We start from the raw sequence: 15,121 nt of genomic DNA, 5'->3' as shown, positions 1-15,121 counted from the left end.
GTGAGGAAGTTTGGCCCTGAGCTAATACCTGTTGCCAATCTTCCTCTTTTTGTTTTTTTCCTCCCCAGAACCTCAGTACATAGCTGTATATCCTAGTTGTAAGTCCTTCTAGTTCTGTGTGGGATGCCACCTCAGCATGGCTTGATGAGCGGTGTGTAGGTCCATGTCCAGGATCTGAACCTGTGAATCCCGGGATGCTGAAGCTGAGCACCCAAACTTAACAATTCTGCCATTGGGCTGGCTTCCATATTTTCTTGCTTTGGACTCCCTGCTCTAGGGGCAGATGACTATTTAGAGTTCTCTAAGCATTCCATGCTGATTCTTGCTTCTGCAATTCTGCCTAGAACGGCCTACTCATTCTTGCTGGCCTAGGAGACAAGGTTCCGATTTTAAGGGAGCCCTTCTACTTCACACTCTGTCGTCCCCTTCTCTGCTCGACACAAACTTTAAAAAGCAACTTGACCTCCTTCCTCGGTTTTCCAGAGAACAGTTTGTGTATTCTCAGGCATTAGCGAGCCCAAATTAAATGGCAGTGATTTGGAGACAGAAATGCCTCCATTTTCTTCACAGTAACTTAGACAGTTAACAGCCACTGGAGTACGTAGAACTCCTTGAGGGGAATTTGTGATTCACCAAATTATTCTTCCTTGTTTTAAAAGATAAAGGATGGCTATTTCAATTACTCTGAGTAAACATGGCCTAACGTTAACTTCAAATTTAATTTACTGTAGACAATTGGATCTGAAGTGTAGTGAACAGCAGTAGACATGAAACCAAACAAGTAAAAAATGTTTGATCTTTAATTGTAAATATATCACTAGTGATTAGTATGCTCAGGTTATTGAATATTTGTACCCTTGTGCCACTATAGGTGAAACAAGTTCATACTTATTCTTTGCACTGGGTACTAATATGATTGCAGACAGCTGAGAAGCATATATGTATCAAAAGCTTAACTCAAAACATCTTTTCTACAATTTTCTAATCACAGTATAACTCTGATGTCAAATCAGGCCAAGAGCATCAATATAGAAACAATACAGAATGTAACAATTATGACGTTACTTTATTATTGCAGAAGTTCATAATAATTGGCATAGAAAAAAAATAAATGAACAAATAAAAGATATCATTATTGAAATGCACACTGATTTTTCAGCCAATGTTGCCTTACATCTTTATGAGTGTCAAATAAGGACATCAAGTTAGAAAAGTCAAGTCCAAATTCAAATTACAAAAATCCGAAGATACCATTTCTGATTTTTAAGACTAATTTTCTAACCAAATATATTTAGAAACTTAAAGTCAATGCTAATGATTTAGCTAATGATTTGAAAATGGATATACAAATAACAAATATACTGGATATTTTTATTAGCATTTTCCTTTTGTCAAGTTAATGGGAATTCACAAAATTGATCAGAAACAAAAGGCCCCACTAACTATAATTTGTCATATTATGATGCAACTAATTACTACTATATGGATTCCAATTTATCATGAACAAGATTATGCAGACCATAACTTAGGATAATACTTTTTGCCTTTGAGGGCAATTCTGTTATTCTGTACCAGTTTCATAAAAGATATCACCTATGTTTAGACTTCAATATTTTCTTAAGAAAAAGTAAATCTAACATCATGCCATATTATTATACTTTACATTATTATACTTAATGATCCAACATCATTAAATCAATCTTAACATTTTCCTTATTGATGATGGTTAGGATATTCTGTTGACTGGCTACAAAGACTTGCTTTAAAGAAAGTTAATGATCCGTGACTCCTGATGAATCATGAGTCCTCCAGGTATTTGGATTGGAGAAGGATCTCTTGTTTGACTTGATATTCTGAAGGTTCTATAGAAAAATAAAAGTAACAGTTAACAATATGCCATTTGAAGGATTTTATAAATGTGTGTGTGCTTATATTTTGGATGGATTCTGCACCCAGAAGGGAAACATAATCGAGTTCCTAAGTGTAAAGTCCCAATAGTAGAATGTTCCATGGTCTTTCAAAGAAGTATCATGCGTGTGTCTGTGATCTCCAAGAAGTCATTTTCAAAAAGAGTCCTTTCTTTCCTCAAAAATTTAAGTTTTTAATTATCGGTTCCTCTGCAAATTTTTTTGAATGGCTAGGGCTGTTTTAATTTAGCATAACATGAAACAAATGCAAAAACCGTAATCTTTACTGCAGAAAAGTATTCACAAAGATTAGACCTGACCGCCAGGTGAGTGGCACCAGCCTTCTGTCATGAAGGAGGCATTATGTATCTCCAGACGAGAGAGCACATAGGTTTTGTTGTTGATGATGCTTTTGTTTTGTTTTGTTCTTTCTTTCCACCACGGCTTTTACTTTTATCATTTATCTAACTCTGGATCTGGATCTTTCAAATTACATGTAAGGATCAACTTTAAATTGGGAGGGAAAGTAATTTGTAACTAAATATGACATACTTAACAATGAATGATTTGCTTTAGAATACATATTACAGCAAATTCAAAACTTTTGTCTATACTGCTCCCATTGTCATCCAGTAAAAGCGTATGCCTTTCTATGTAGACAAGAAAGAAAGAAAGGTTACAGCAGATACACAGGGAATTTTGAATAGCTGTCACCTTATTTATCTGTGGCACAACAGTAACCTGGAAAAAACTGTGGGCCCATGTGGCAGGTGTGAACTTTATACATTATGTGTGTGGCGCTAAGAAATAAAGATTGAGAACTATTAAAATAAGATTTTTGCTAGGCTAGAAAACCGTTTGCAGGTCTCTGAAACAATATGTCTGTGATGAAATATCGAGGCAGGCCCAGTAACTGAACAGTGCTCTCAAATATTTTAAACCAAATAAAGGAAAGTTTAATAAATTCCAAATGCTATTTTTCCCCTTAAAACTAACTTAACTATTTGGCCTTTAAACTATATCTTGGAACCCAAGGAATATCGTCTCATACAAATACAATTTTTAAGGCCTTGGAGAAAAGCAGTTTGTTTTAGTCTTGGTATTGGTAAGCATCAAATTATATGTTTAGAGGGGTGGGGTCCAACAAGTGGATATGTTTAGCTGGCATTGCATTTAAAAATCGGTAAGATTGAAAGTCCTTAGGCAGAGCCTACGCTCATCATTTGCCCGACTCCTTCGTGTTGCATACACCTCCCCACTTGAGTCTTTCGTTTCAGCTGCCTGGTTGTCAAGGCCTTTAAGTCTGAGATTTCTGGAAGAGCAATATGTGTACATGCATTGTGTAGTTTACCGAGTCCTCCTTGCTGAGCATCACGAGATAAGAGAAATGTCCATGGCCTCTGCTCCTCTTTGGGCCTAATCTTACTAATAAATATATTTTATGTGTGTGTGTATAATATATGTCACATATATTATACATATGTGTCACATATATTATACACACATAAATATATATTTCTTCATTAACACTTACGACATTCAAATTATATCCAAATACACACATATGTTAATGAATAAGCAAATAAACATCATTGATATTTAAATATGAAGCTATTTTTTAAATTAAAGGTAAGCTAATGTATACCATTTTGTCTCTATTCGTAAATGTTTTATAAATGGAAACATTTTAAACCCTAGACATTTAGAAATCTAGGGATTAATATGTCTCTAATCTTGAGTCTCACATGTAGCTGGAGCATTACCCCATTCCAGCAATGAAGGCAGCCAAGGAAAAAGAAGATTTGGAAAGAGTGAATAATAGCAATAAATCTTTCTAAGGGTACATTGGGAGGCCTCATTAAATGTCTCTTTATAACTGTATATTAAAACATGAATAAAATTCATTAATAGATAAGAAATTAGATTGAAGCGTAAATCTTCAGGTGAATATCCACTGTATGACGTATACAACAGGTCCACTGTGAGCGCTGATTAATCCTGCAGATGATTTGAATAAAGAATGCAGCAAAGTTCAATTCGGATTTTGTAGGAAAACCAGGGGAAAGATTGATCACAGTTTAATTGGGGGGGAACAATGCATATGTGCTGTAAAAGCCAATGTAAAAAAATCCCCTATGATCACATTTCCCCTACATATGAAGACTGAGAAGAAGGTTTCCACCGGCCTATCCCACATTAAAAGTTGATTTACGGTGTCTTAACGGAGAAGCTTTCCTTCTCCAGCCCTTTGTAAGCTCTGCCATGTGCAATGTGCTTTCCCAGGGCTGATTCCCTTCCATCCTTCCTTCTGATCTGTATCCAGTTACCTCAGCTTGAACATAGCCAAGAGAAGGATTCCACAGGTGACTGTCATGCACATGACAGCATAGATTACTTCTCCTGGAAACAAAAGGTTCAAAAAAAAATTACTGGATTTTTAGAGAGAATAAATAATAAAAACATCACAGAGGGTTGATTTGTAACTGACCATTGAAGGCGGAACGAAATCCACTTAGAGTGATTTCCTTTGCATGTTTTCTTTTATGCAACGAAATGCCTTTGACATTAGACAGGAGAGGATAATCTGAAAGAAAATAATGAAAATGAGATTAAAGTATTTAAAGGTCATGCATTAATTTTATCCCATGGGTTGTAATTTGCTCTATACTATAGGGCAGCAATGTATTCCTATGACAGTATTTTAATAAAATCTGATGGATTAGGATGAAAGTGAGAACACTTTTCTTAAATGTTGACAGCTTTTTTTCCACCTTTTAATCAGATAATTACCTTATATAAACTGGTTTTTGGGGTTTTGTTTTGTTTTTCAAACCATGATTAGAAAAAAGATTACATTTTATAAGAGAGTTCATTGTATCTTATATAGAGAATAGGAAAAAAGAGACAGTAACTCTAGGCTACCATTGGGATATTTAAAAAGATTCCTTCTTTACAAGAGTGATTGTTTTAATGTGCTTTTAATCACATCTCATTTTCCTAAGACCCACTGTATTTACGAATTCTTATAAAGGAGGGGCCCTAACCAGTCACTCTTCACCCTTCCACTCAGACTCCTCAATGTCTGCCTTTGCTTATTTCCCATATTTTGTCTCCCCTTTGTTACCCCTTATGTTTCTATTGTTGTCACCTATTTTTGTCTCACTTAAGGGCTCCTCTTGGCAACTCTGCAGCCTTAGTCTTCTTGGTTCTGTTTTTCCAAAGACATTTCCACCTCACCTCAGAACTCACCAGAGAAAAGGTGCAAGCCTTAAAATTAATTAATAGATCTATTTTAGGTGGTTTTTGTTGATAACTTTGATGTGAAATCACCTCTAGTTTTGACTCATTTCAACACAAATATGAATGTCAAACATACCAATAGCCAAATAACCAATTTCTTTGATGATGATTTAGGTGGATTTTGAGGCTCAAAAAGAAAGAAAGAAAGAAAGAACCCCCTCGAGAGAGCCTTTACTGCCCTCTGTTATAGATGCCTCATGCATTTTGAGACCTGGAAGTCTAAGTTTGAGTAGACAGTTTGCAGAAATGAGTGTATCAAATAGTGGATATTACATCCAATGACAATGAGTGGCGCTAGGCCCTGAGCAGGAAGGAACATGAGAAGATATATTACTGACAGTTCCATTCTCCACCCAGGGCTGCTGCTGTTCAGAAGCCAGCTCCGTGGAAGCCAGGGTTTGAGGTCTATGTTAGGAACAATCAGTAGAAATCACAGGAAACAGACTGTTTCAGATGAGTAACAAAACTCTCAGGGTGGGCCCAGGAGAAGCAGCCCGATATAAGAGCTGGAAAAGTAACTGAGGATTTCCTCATTAGAAAACCCTTTCTCGAGGAGTCTGGTACTCTAAAGCAGTTAAGACATTTTTAGTTCAATATTTTTTAATCTCCAACTCACATACTGTGTTATCATGTATTTATAGAAGTCTGATCTTAGGAAGGATGGGAAAAAATCAACTCTTCTTAATGAAAAAGTAATAGAGATAGAACTTGTGAAATTTTTTTCACTTTTGTGGCTATAAAATATATTTTTTATTTACTATAAAATTGGAATGAAAAAATTGAGCTATTTCAAATAATATCATTTTTACAATACTGGTCCTTCTTTTTGAAGGAATTTTAATCAAATTGAGCATGTGGATTTTTAGTGAAATAAATGATCATAATAAAATTTCATATTTAAATCAATTCAGAATATGAAGTATAAATTATTTTACTTCTTTTTAATTCTATGGCATTTTGTGAAGTTTTTGGCAGATTCACGGCCTAAACGTAAAGGTGTGTGATACACTTTGGCAGATTATTCGAACGATGCTCTAGTTTTCCTTTTTGAAATTCTATCCCTAAGTATATTTGGTCTAGTTAGGTATCACAATTCATCTTGGTATAAGAAAAAATGTACTATTTTGATAAATTAGTCTATCATTTAGATATACAACTGCCTACAGTAATTGTTAAACATTCACCTAGCGAGGTTTAGAAAGAATTGTCTCATTCACTAAATTTCACTCACATGGAACTCATTAACAAAGTTATAATAGATCAATGACAGAAATGCTAGCTAATGATCCCAGTGAAAATTTTAATATGTCTAGCAATCACTCCACAATCTTAAATATTGCACCCTAGGAGGATACCAAATATCAGTGCGAGAGATTAATGTTACAGAGAGTTTCTTGGCTACTGAAGCCCACTGGAGATTCTTCCCCGCCTTTTATAAACAGTGAGGTTTACAGTGTTTTATAACCATGAAATTAAAGTCGGCAGAGTTAATAACCAACCTCAGTCCCACACCATCTGCTATATTTATAGATAAACACTGTCAGTGACTTGTTTATCTTAACTCGTCCCCTAGAGGAATTAAATGCTATTATGAACTATATTGTAAAATCCCCCTGCATTTGATGGGAAATCAAGATTAATTTCAGTCTTACATTAAGAACAAATTTAAATAGTCTTCTCCCCAAATGAGCTACAGAGACCCGATCATTTCTATTTTTTTCTTTTGCAAATCCTTGGGTGGCAGAAGCCGAGAGCTGATGGAGACTGAAACTCTACTTTGCATAATTTATATGAAATGGTAAATACGTTGTAAAAAATGTGGTAGACCAGATACAAAATGGCTTAAAAATAAATGTCACAATACTTGAACTAGAAATTAAACATATCACAAACTACACATTTGTAAACCTTCAATTAAAATTTTAATTAAAACATAACCTAGAAGAGTCTGGTTGGAAGAAAAATTTTGTGAAGTGAACATTTTCATAGAATGATTTAGAAAATATGTTTTTTAGCTGTTTTTTGAATTGTTAATGCATCACATGGCATAGTTAAAATTTTATTGTCATCTTTCCATGTTTAAATAAAAGAAAGCCAATACCGCGGCAATATCTTGGTGAAAATGAAAATTCAAGGATGACTTTCCTGTGTATCCAAAGGTTGGTGCTATTTCTAATTTGGTCAAAACACTTTCATCTGAAGGTATATAAATTCCCAAATTGGAAGAGAGTTTTTAATTATTTATAAACACCTAAGAATCAGGACTGAGATTCCATATATCATGAACTCTTTCAATCATAGTGTATAAAAACCTCCTTCTAAAAGGGAGTTAAGGAGCATTGCTATTGGGAAGAAAGGAAAATATATAAGCATCTTTAAGTTTGAGAAGACAATACATTTGTAATATGATAAAACAAGGTGTAAACACATATAATGAGGATAGACTAAATGAACTAAATAATATACTTTTCCTGAACGGTCATAACATGCATCAACAAGGCATATCATTTATTTAGTTCACAAACTTCAAAGGAAATAAAACCATGTCTTAGGTTTATCTTCTAGCACTATGGCTAAACACGAGATGGTTGCCAATCTATGTCTAAACATATAGATTGAAAATAGGAATAGAATATTCATGGTTAGAGTATATATCTATAAATACACATGTGTATGTATAGTAGAATTGCAAAATTGAATAAGCCTTCTTAGATTAATTCAAACTTCCAGTGCAATGATCCATTCTGCCTCATTCTTGACTGATAGTCAACACCATTCCAAGAATGAGCCATTTAATAGTTTCTACCCTTCTACTACTCTTGATGCTCAGTTCTAGTTAAAATAGAAAGTACTTTTCTAGACTGCTCTTTTCTCAACTCCAGATAGTAAATCTACATTCTTTTGTTGGTATCACTGCCTAACTCTCCGGCTGCTATGTGTATGTCTGTGTTTTCAGAGAGAGACAAAGAGAGAGATCACACTGTAAGTAGACCACATAGAGCAATATTTTCAAACTTCAATATAAATCTTCTGTTTATCTTAAAATGCCAATTTCAGTTCTGTAGGTCTAGGATGAAGCAGAGATTCTGAATTTCTTATAACTTTGCAGGTGACGCTGATGCTGCTAGTAGAATATATGTACATACATACATATATATATATATATATATATACACATGTTCGTATATATTTTCACAGAATGGAAGGGACAGATGCATGTACCTATCCATATGACACATAAGATACTTTACTTCTTTTTTTTTTTTTTTTTTTTTAAAGATTTTATTTTTTCCTTTTTCTCCCCAAAGCCCCCTGGTACATAGTTGTGTATTCTTCGTTGTGGGTTCTTCTAGTTGTGGCATGTGGGACGCTGCCTCAGCGTGGTCTGATGAGCAGTGCCATGTCCGCGCCCAGGATTCGAACTAACGAAACACTGGGCCGCCTGCTGCGGAGTGCACGAACTTAACCACTCGGCCACGGGGCCAGCCCCAAGATACTTTACTTCTATGTACGTGGTGCTTAATAGTTTACAAGGCACTTTGACAAACACTGCTTAATTTTATAACTAACCAAATAGGAGTTATTAGCTCAACTTAATAAAAAATATCAGACAGAATAGTTGTCTTGTCCAAGATCACAGAATTGGTAAATAGTGAAGACGTGATTTGTAGCAAAATCTTCTACCAATTATATACAAAATCCACCTCATGGTGGATTACATTACAAAACACATGTAACATGTAAAACATTTGAAGCTTTTTTCAATGTGGCTGCCAATTGGATTAGGAAATAGATTTGAAAAATATTATGGGCAAGTTGTACTTATACAATAAATGTTGTACAATAAGAAGCATTTAATAGTAGTGTCTGATCACAAATGTTCATGCTTATGTATGTTTCTGTTGTTGAGATTCACAATAGAAGAAGTGAAATACGCTCTAACAACTAAAGCATCTGAAATGCCTCACATCCACCGATAGGACACTCCAGCTTGCACACACCTGTGAAACATGTTCATCATTTTCAATGTATTCAGATAAATCAACCACTTTAACTTTGACATTTAACAGAAATATAAAACTGAATGCTGCAATTTTCAAGGCAGTTATCTTAGACCCATTATCAGTAAGAGAATTTTCTGTTTTTGCAGATGTAGAGTTAGGACCATACATAAAGCTTTCCAGAGCAAAGGGCACACAAAGAATAATACACAAAAGATTAGTATAACTGTTTAAAATCAGGCTGGGCTATTGCTTTGGTTGCTATAATCTATGTCTACCTCGATAACAACCTGAATCTTAGAAAAAATATAAAGTAACTCCACTGTTTAAAAACTGCCTATATCTGGAATGAGTTTAATAGAAAAAGAATGTATTCCCAAAAGTGAATAGTAATTTTTACCTTGAATTATATTATAAAAGCAGTAGGAGAGCTTGTAGTAAGACAAATTTAAGATAAGAATGGGAATAATTTACACTGCATTTTATCAATTTCATAAATCTTTGTTTTCATAGATGGATGTTTTTAATGTACAAAATATTTTTTTATGAAAAAGCGTACGTGACAATACTATTAATTTTCCAGATAGCTTTCTGACGTTTCCATTTGGAACTGAATGACTCACTAATGGCTACCTTTTTGGAAATGTACAAGACTTTACCTGGCTGGCTTACACAATTTCCTCATAGGCTGATAGAAAGCACGAGGGAAAAGAGAGTTAGGAAAAAAACAAAGGAAAGAGATATATTTTGGAGGGTCTTCATAGTCATTTGGAATGATGAAATGATTCGGAAAGTTTTGTAAGTTATTGAGTTTTAAAATGGAAAAAAAGTATACAATTGCAGCATCTCCCCTGCACATAATTTTGCAAATCTTCAGGGAAAAGTTGGATATAAAAATGTAATACATGTTATTAATTCTCCTTAGACAGTAACCGTCTTGAGAATAAATACCACATCTATCTAATTTACAGTATAATGTGGCTATCACAATGCCATGCCTGTGCAATTCTCTAATGGCCAAAATGTATATATCAGTAGCTTTCACATTTCAAATAGCACATCTGTCACTGTGTAGTGACGTGCACTGTGTAGTATATGATTATATAATGTTTAGCTCTGTCTCATCTTTAACTGACATGAGCCAAGGGTCTTCACGTAAATCACGTTTTTCACATATTATCATCATTTCTTAAAATGTAAGTTCATGTACCAACTGCACTGCATATGGTTACCCAACCTACAAAAACATGTTAAGAAGCTATTTTGCCTGGCAATGAATTCTAACAGTCAAGTTTGTTTACCCATGGGCAGGGGGTAAGTGTCTTGGATTAGGAGATATCTAAGAGCAAAGAAATTCTCTGAGCTTTAGTTTTCTCATTTGTAAAATGAGACTGGTAATACCTACGTTTGCAAGATTGTTTTGAGGATGAAAACTAGTATTAGGATAATAGAGCTTTGGGGAACTTCATGAGAAAGAATGTGCAGTTTTAGGGAGCAATGGAAGGGAAAACAAGGATAAGAGAAGCGATTCCTTTGATCGTTCTTTTTCTCCTTCCCTTTCTCTGGAAAAATCTTTGTGGCCAATTTACCGAAGTAGAACCCTCTGTCATTTTCTATTTCAGAAACCTGATTCCAGGTAGACACGTAAATTCAAAGCTTGTTAGGAGAGGCAGAGTTTTCTCAACTGTGTTCCATGAAATACTAGTTCAGTAGAAAACTTTTACATGCTGGACAAATAAAAGCTTCCATAAGAAAATGACTTTGGAAAATTCTAGATTGGACAAAATAAATTATGTACTTTTTTGGCTGCAAGAATTTTCTAGTTTTTTGACTACAGTAGAGGGGCACACTTTACCTAAACTCATTTTCTCCATGAGATATATCTGGGAATCCATAAAAAAAAAATCTTGGAAAACATGGGTATATGTAAATAATATACAAATATTTATATATTTTGGGTGGGTATAAGACATTTATTGAGGATTCTTATTTTTACTTAGTAAATGGAAAGTCAGAGGACACCATACTAACAGTATTTTGTGTCCATAACTGTAGGCACTAATTTATAATCATTTCCTCTAGTAAACTCATATTCACAAGCACCTGAAACCACAATTTTTCTTGTTCTCTATTCCTGGGAATCAAGCAAATTTTTCATCCTGTGGTTTGGGAGACTCATGCTGCTCCTATTGCCCCTTGGAGTGGTTGGTGTGAATCAACATTAGTTCCACGTTCACTGCCAGTTGATCTGCTGTTCTTCAGTTTTTCAACTTGTCCTCATGGGATATGGAGGATTCAGGATCTGCCCTCTACTTAGGAGACTCAATCCAGCAGAACTAGGAGTTCATGGATCATTTATACCTAGTCACCTATAAATGTCCACAGGGCTATGTGGAAGAAACCACCACATTTGGACCCAAGTAAAGATTTTTCAGTTAAGTAATTACTTCCTGCTTCAAAGCCGGCACCATCAACAATGGGGTATTTTCATAGGATTATTCGTGACCCCATTCTTATGAAGTTCTCAATCTAGTTTTGGCCGGGGGGGGGGGGGGGGGGGGAATAATGTGAATAAAGTGAGGAGGGGATCAACAAAGGACACCAGGGGAAAGCATGCATTTGCCGAAGGGTGGGAAATAAGGCTGATTTGCATTCTGGGTGTCCTTGGGAATCAGATGAAGTAGTTTCCATGTGGGAAGGATGAAAACAGGAGCAGTGGAGAGCAAGAGCTGTCTTCTGCAGGCAGAAATAACATAACTAAAGCTGAGCTGGAGAATTAGTCTAGTCATGGTAAATAGGCTGGTTGGGTGGGGAGAGCTAACTAGGAAGTTACAGCAGTTTAGGCATGAGAAGATGAAAACTAAAAATAGGAGGTAGAAGCTGGAGTAGAGAAGAGAGGAAGTGTAAGAGTATATTTAAAACAAAGAGGTTTTTCTTGGAAAGCATAGTACACAGCATAGTAGCACAAGCGTTAGAGTCAGACATGGATTAAAAACCGGCTCTGTCTCACCCCAGCTCTGCCATTTCTGGCAACTTACTGGGACTCTGTTCCCTTATCTTTAAAATGGAATAACACCTACCACAAAATTTATTGTTAAAAATTAAATATGACAATACATAAAGAGAGTTTGGAACAGTGTTTGGCACAAAATAAGCACTCAATAAGTATCAATATTAAATATTATGTAATATAGAGTTGTATTTGATATTGAAAATGCAGAGAGTTCAATCAGAGATGACTCTTGGGTTCTTGAGATGACATGATATTTTAGAATAGTTTTGGTGTTAAAGATGAAAGAATAATATAAGAGAGAACCATAGTGTTTGTCTCTCTACTTTTCAACCGGGCTGCTCAGAGAAAAGAATACAGGCTTTGGACTCAGAAAGAACTCCATCACAGTCTTGGTTGCATCATCCACCAGCTGCAGTAGCCATGGACAAGCTAATTTAACCTCTGAGCTTAATGCTTCTCAAATGTAGAAAGGGAACTGAGATTAATAACTCAAAATAATAATAACTATATTATTTTGCACAAAAATTCACTCTTCTTTCTCTGTAATGGATTATGCATCCACCACCCAATGCCATGTGACTTAGAGCACTGCTTTATGTGGAAGAGTATGTTTATTGCCACTCTGACATTGAGCTTGACCTTGATTTGAGTTAGTCAAAAATGTGAGCAGCAATGACGTATGTTATGTTCAAGCGGAAGCTTGAGAGGGATTCCATTGCTTGTTTTTTGTCTCTACCATGAGAAGGGCATGTTCTAAATAGTGGCTATGCCTTTAGTCTGAGTCTAGAAATGGGAAGCAGAGCCTTAGCTGTCAACCCACAGCTGCCTCCATGTAACGTGACCTAGAAATCAAACTTTGTGTTTGTAAGCCACTGAAGTTTGGAGATTGTTTGTAACCACATAACCTAGCAAAGATGACTAATTATAATACATCACAAATGAAAAATGTTGACAAATGGTATGCGCTTAGTAAGTATTACTTCTTTCTTTTCTCTCCTCTCTTATATTGAATTTCAGTAGAGGAAGAAGACAAAAAGTAAAAATAAGGTTAAAGACAGGTGAGAAAGGAGGATAGTGAACTCAGAGAAAAGTGGGGAGAGCATTGAAGAATAGTCTTCATCTTGGGGATGGGAACACTTTCCCCCTTTTGGGGGTAAATAGTGGACAGGAGGATATGCATTCATTGCTGTCTCTCAAGTTCACTTTATTCTCAAAAATAAGTATGAGATGCAACATCATTATCTATACCGGGATTTAAATCATACTCCAGTCAAATAGGGCCACATTACTTTTATTCGTAAACACCTTCAGGTTATATTACAGTACAAGGCACTAGGCCCTTGGAAATACGGATGTTTTGAGCTGTTTTGTCACTTTAAATAAACCCCCAAAGACATAATGAGAATTGGAAATAGAGGCTACTAGTGGGTATAAACAATAGAAGGTAGTGAGAAGTAGTGCAGCATAGTGGAAAGAGGCCAGCCTTCGGCTTCAAGCTGCAGAGGCAAGTCCTTGCTCTAAAATTTGCTAAACGTACGACCTGGAGTACTTAAAAAAAACCCTTCTGTGCCCAGTTTCCTATTCTATTAAATGGGATAATAATATTTATTGGCTTATTGTGAGGATTAAATGAGACCAGACATATAAAGTATCTTGCAGAGGGTAGACATACAATAGGAGCTCTGATTTTTTAATTAGAAAAGCATGTTTTGATCGTGGTTGCATATCAGTATTAACTGTGGAGCATTTAAAATGAAAGATTCCTAGGCCTTATCACTGTAGGATTTGATTTAATAGGTCAAGGGAAAAGTAGGGATAAAGTTCTGGACATTCATAATTTCAAAAAGCTCTCTAGACACTTTCAATGCATGGTCAGAGAACTATTGGCAAAGGGTGGAAAATACATGATTTTGGAGGTGAAAGAGAGAAGTCAGACTGTAAACCACTTTATGGTAGGCTAGTGAAATAGAAGCTCTTAATGAGAAAGAGAGAGGAAGAGGTTAGGAGTCATGTTTCATAGATAAACGCCTTTGAAAAAATCAGCAATTGGTGGAGAATAACCAGATATAGGGATGGAACTGCTAAGCCAGTTTTGCCAATTGAAGAAAAATTTATTTGGATCAGTAAGAGATCTTATCACCTTGAAAGTTCTCTTTCAGCTACCTGGCAGTATTAAAAGAACGAAAACAGATAAAAGCAACAATATTTCCATTGCAGAGGAGGGATGCTAGAATGAAAGTAGGGGCCAAAGAACGGTGAGAGAAATTGACTGGGTCGAAGCAGCCGTGTAGAAGTGTTGGAAGGAGCTATTAGGGTTGTAGACATATGCTTAGTGTACATTTTCAGTGTAATAGCTACCATATGTACTTTAAACAAAATACCATTGTACGTTTTAGGAAATCTGTTACACTAGGAAGGGTGAGTGAATAGAGATGCAGGTACTGAATCATGGCTGACCTGGAAACTTAAAACATCAACAGAGGCATCTTTCTACACAGACCCCAGTGACACAGCAGTGCTTCACTAAGATAAGCTGCCCTTTGAAGGAAGCCTTGCAATCTGATTTGTATGGCTTCTCTCCATTCAAATTGCCTCGACTCCCAACTACAGCAGAGGTACAATCAGGAACAAGTGGGCTCTGGCCTCTTTTTGCAGGTGAGTTGTTTTGAAAGTCCCGAGTGTATGCCTACAGTATCTGGCCTCTCGACATGGGTGCTAATGCAACGGTAAAACGTCAGTCCCAGACGTCTGGCAAACTCAGAGCATATTGGGAATTGGGAAAGCTCAGTCCTCAGCCACAGTGGCAACCAAAGGAAGCCATTCTACCCGAAGCCAGAGGCTCAAGAAAGGAAAGAGACAATGGGGATTAGGTTCTGAGAGGCATCCTTTAAAAACATCAC

At 35.9% G+C, this 15,121-nt stretch overlaps 1 protein-coding gene across 1 annotated transcript in view; it reads right to left on the bottom strand.

Annotated features, from left to right (window-relative positions):
* Positions 1–1,049: 1,049 nt before the first annotated feature.
* GFRAL (GDNF family receptor alpha like) overlaps positions 1,050–15,121 on the bottom strand; it is a 51,396-nt gene continuing 37,324 nt past the window's right edge. Inside the window, exons 5-7 of the mRNA XM_023624106.2 lie at positions 4,396–4,491; positions 4,235–4,307; positions 1,050–1,862 (exon numbers count right to left, since the gene is read on the bottom strand). Of these exons, the coding sequence (XP_023479874.2) occupies positions 1,763–1,862; positions 4,235–4,307; positions 4,396–4,491 (269 nt within the window). The 3' untranslated portion in view covers positions 1,050–1,762. The remainder of the gene's footprint in view (positions 1,863–4,234; positions 4,308–4,395; positions 4,492–15,121) is intronic.

The sequence above is a fragment of the Equus caballus genome, chromosome 20 (genome assembly GCF_041296265.1).
Source record: "Equus caballus isolate H_3958 breed thoroughbred chromosome 20, TB-T2T, whole genome shotgun sequence".
NCBI lineage: Eukaryota > Metazoa > Chordata > Mammalia > Perissodactyla > Equidae > Equus > Equus caballus.
Note: the sequence above shows the minus strand (reverse complement) of the source record. Positions and strands in the feature narration are given on the sequence as shown.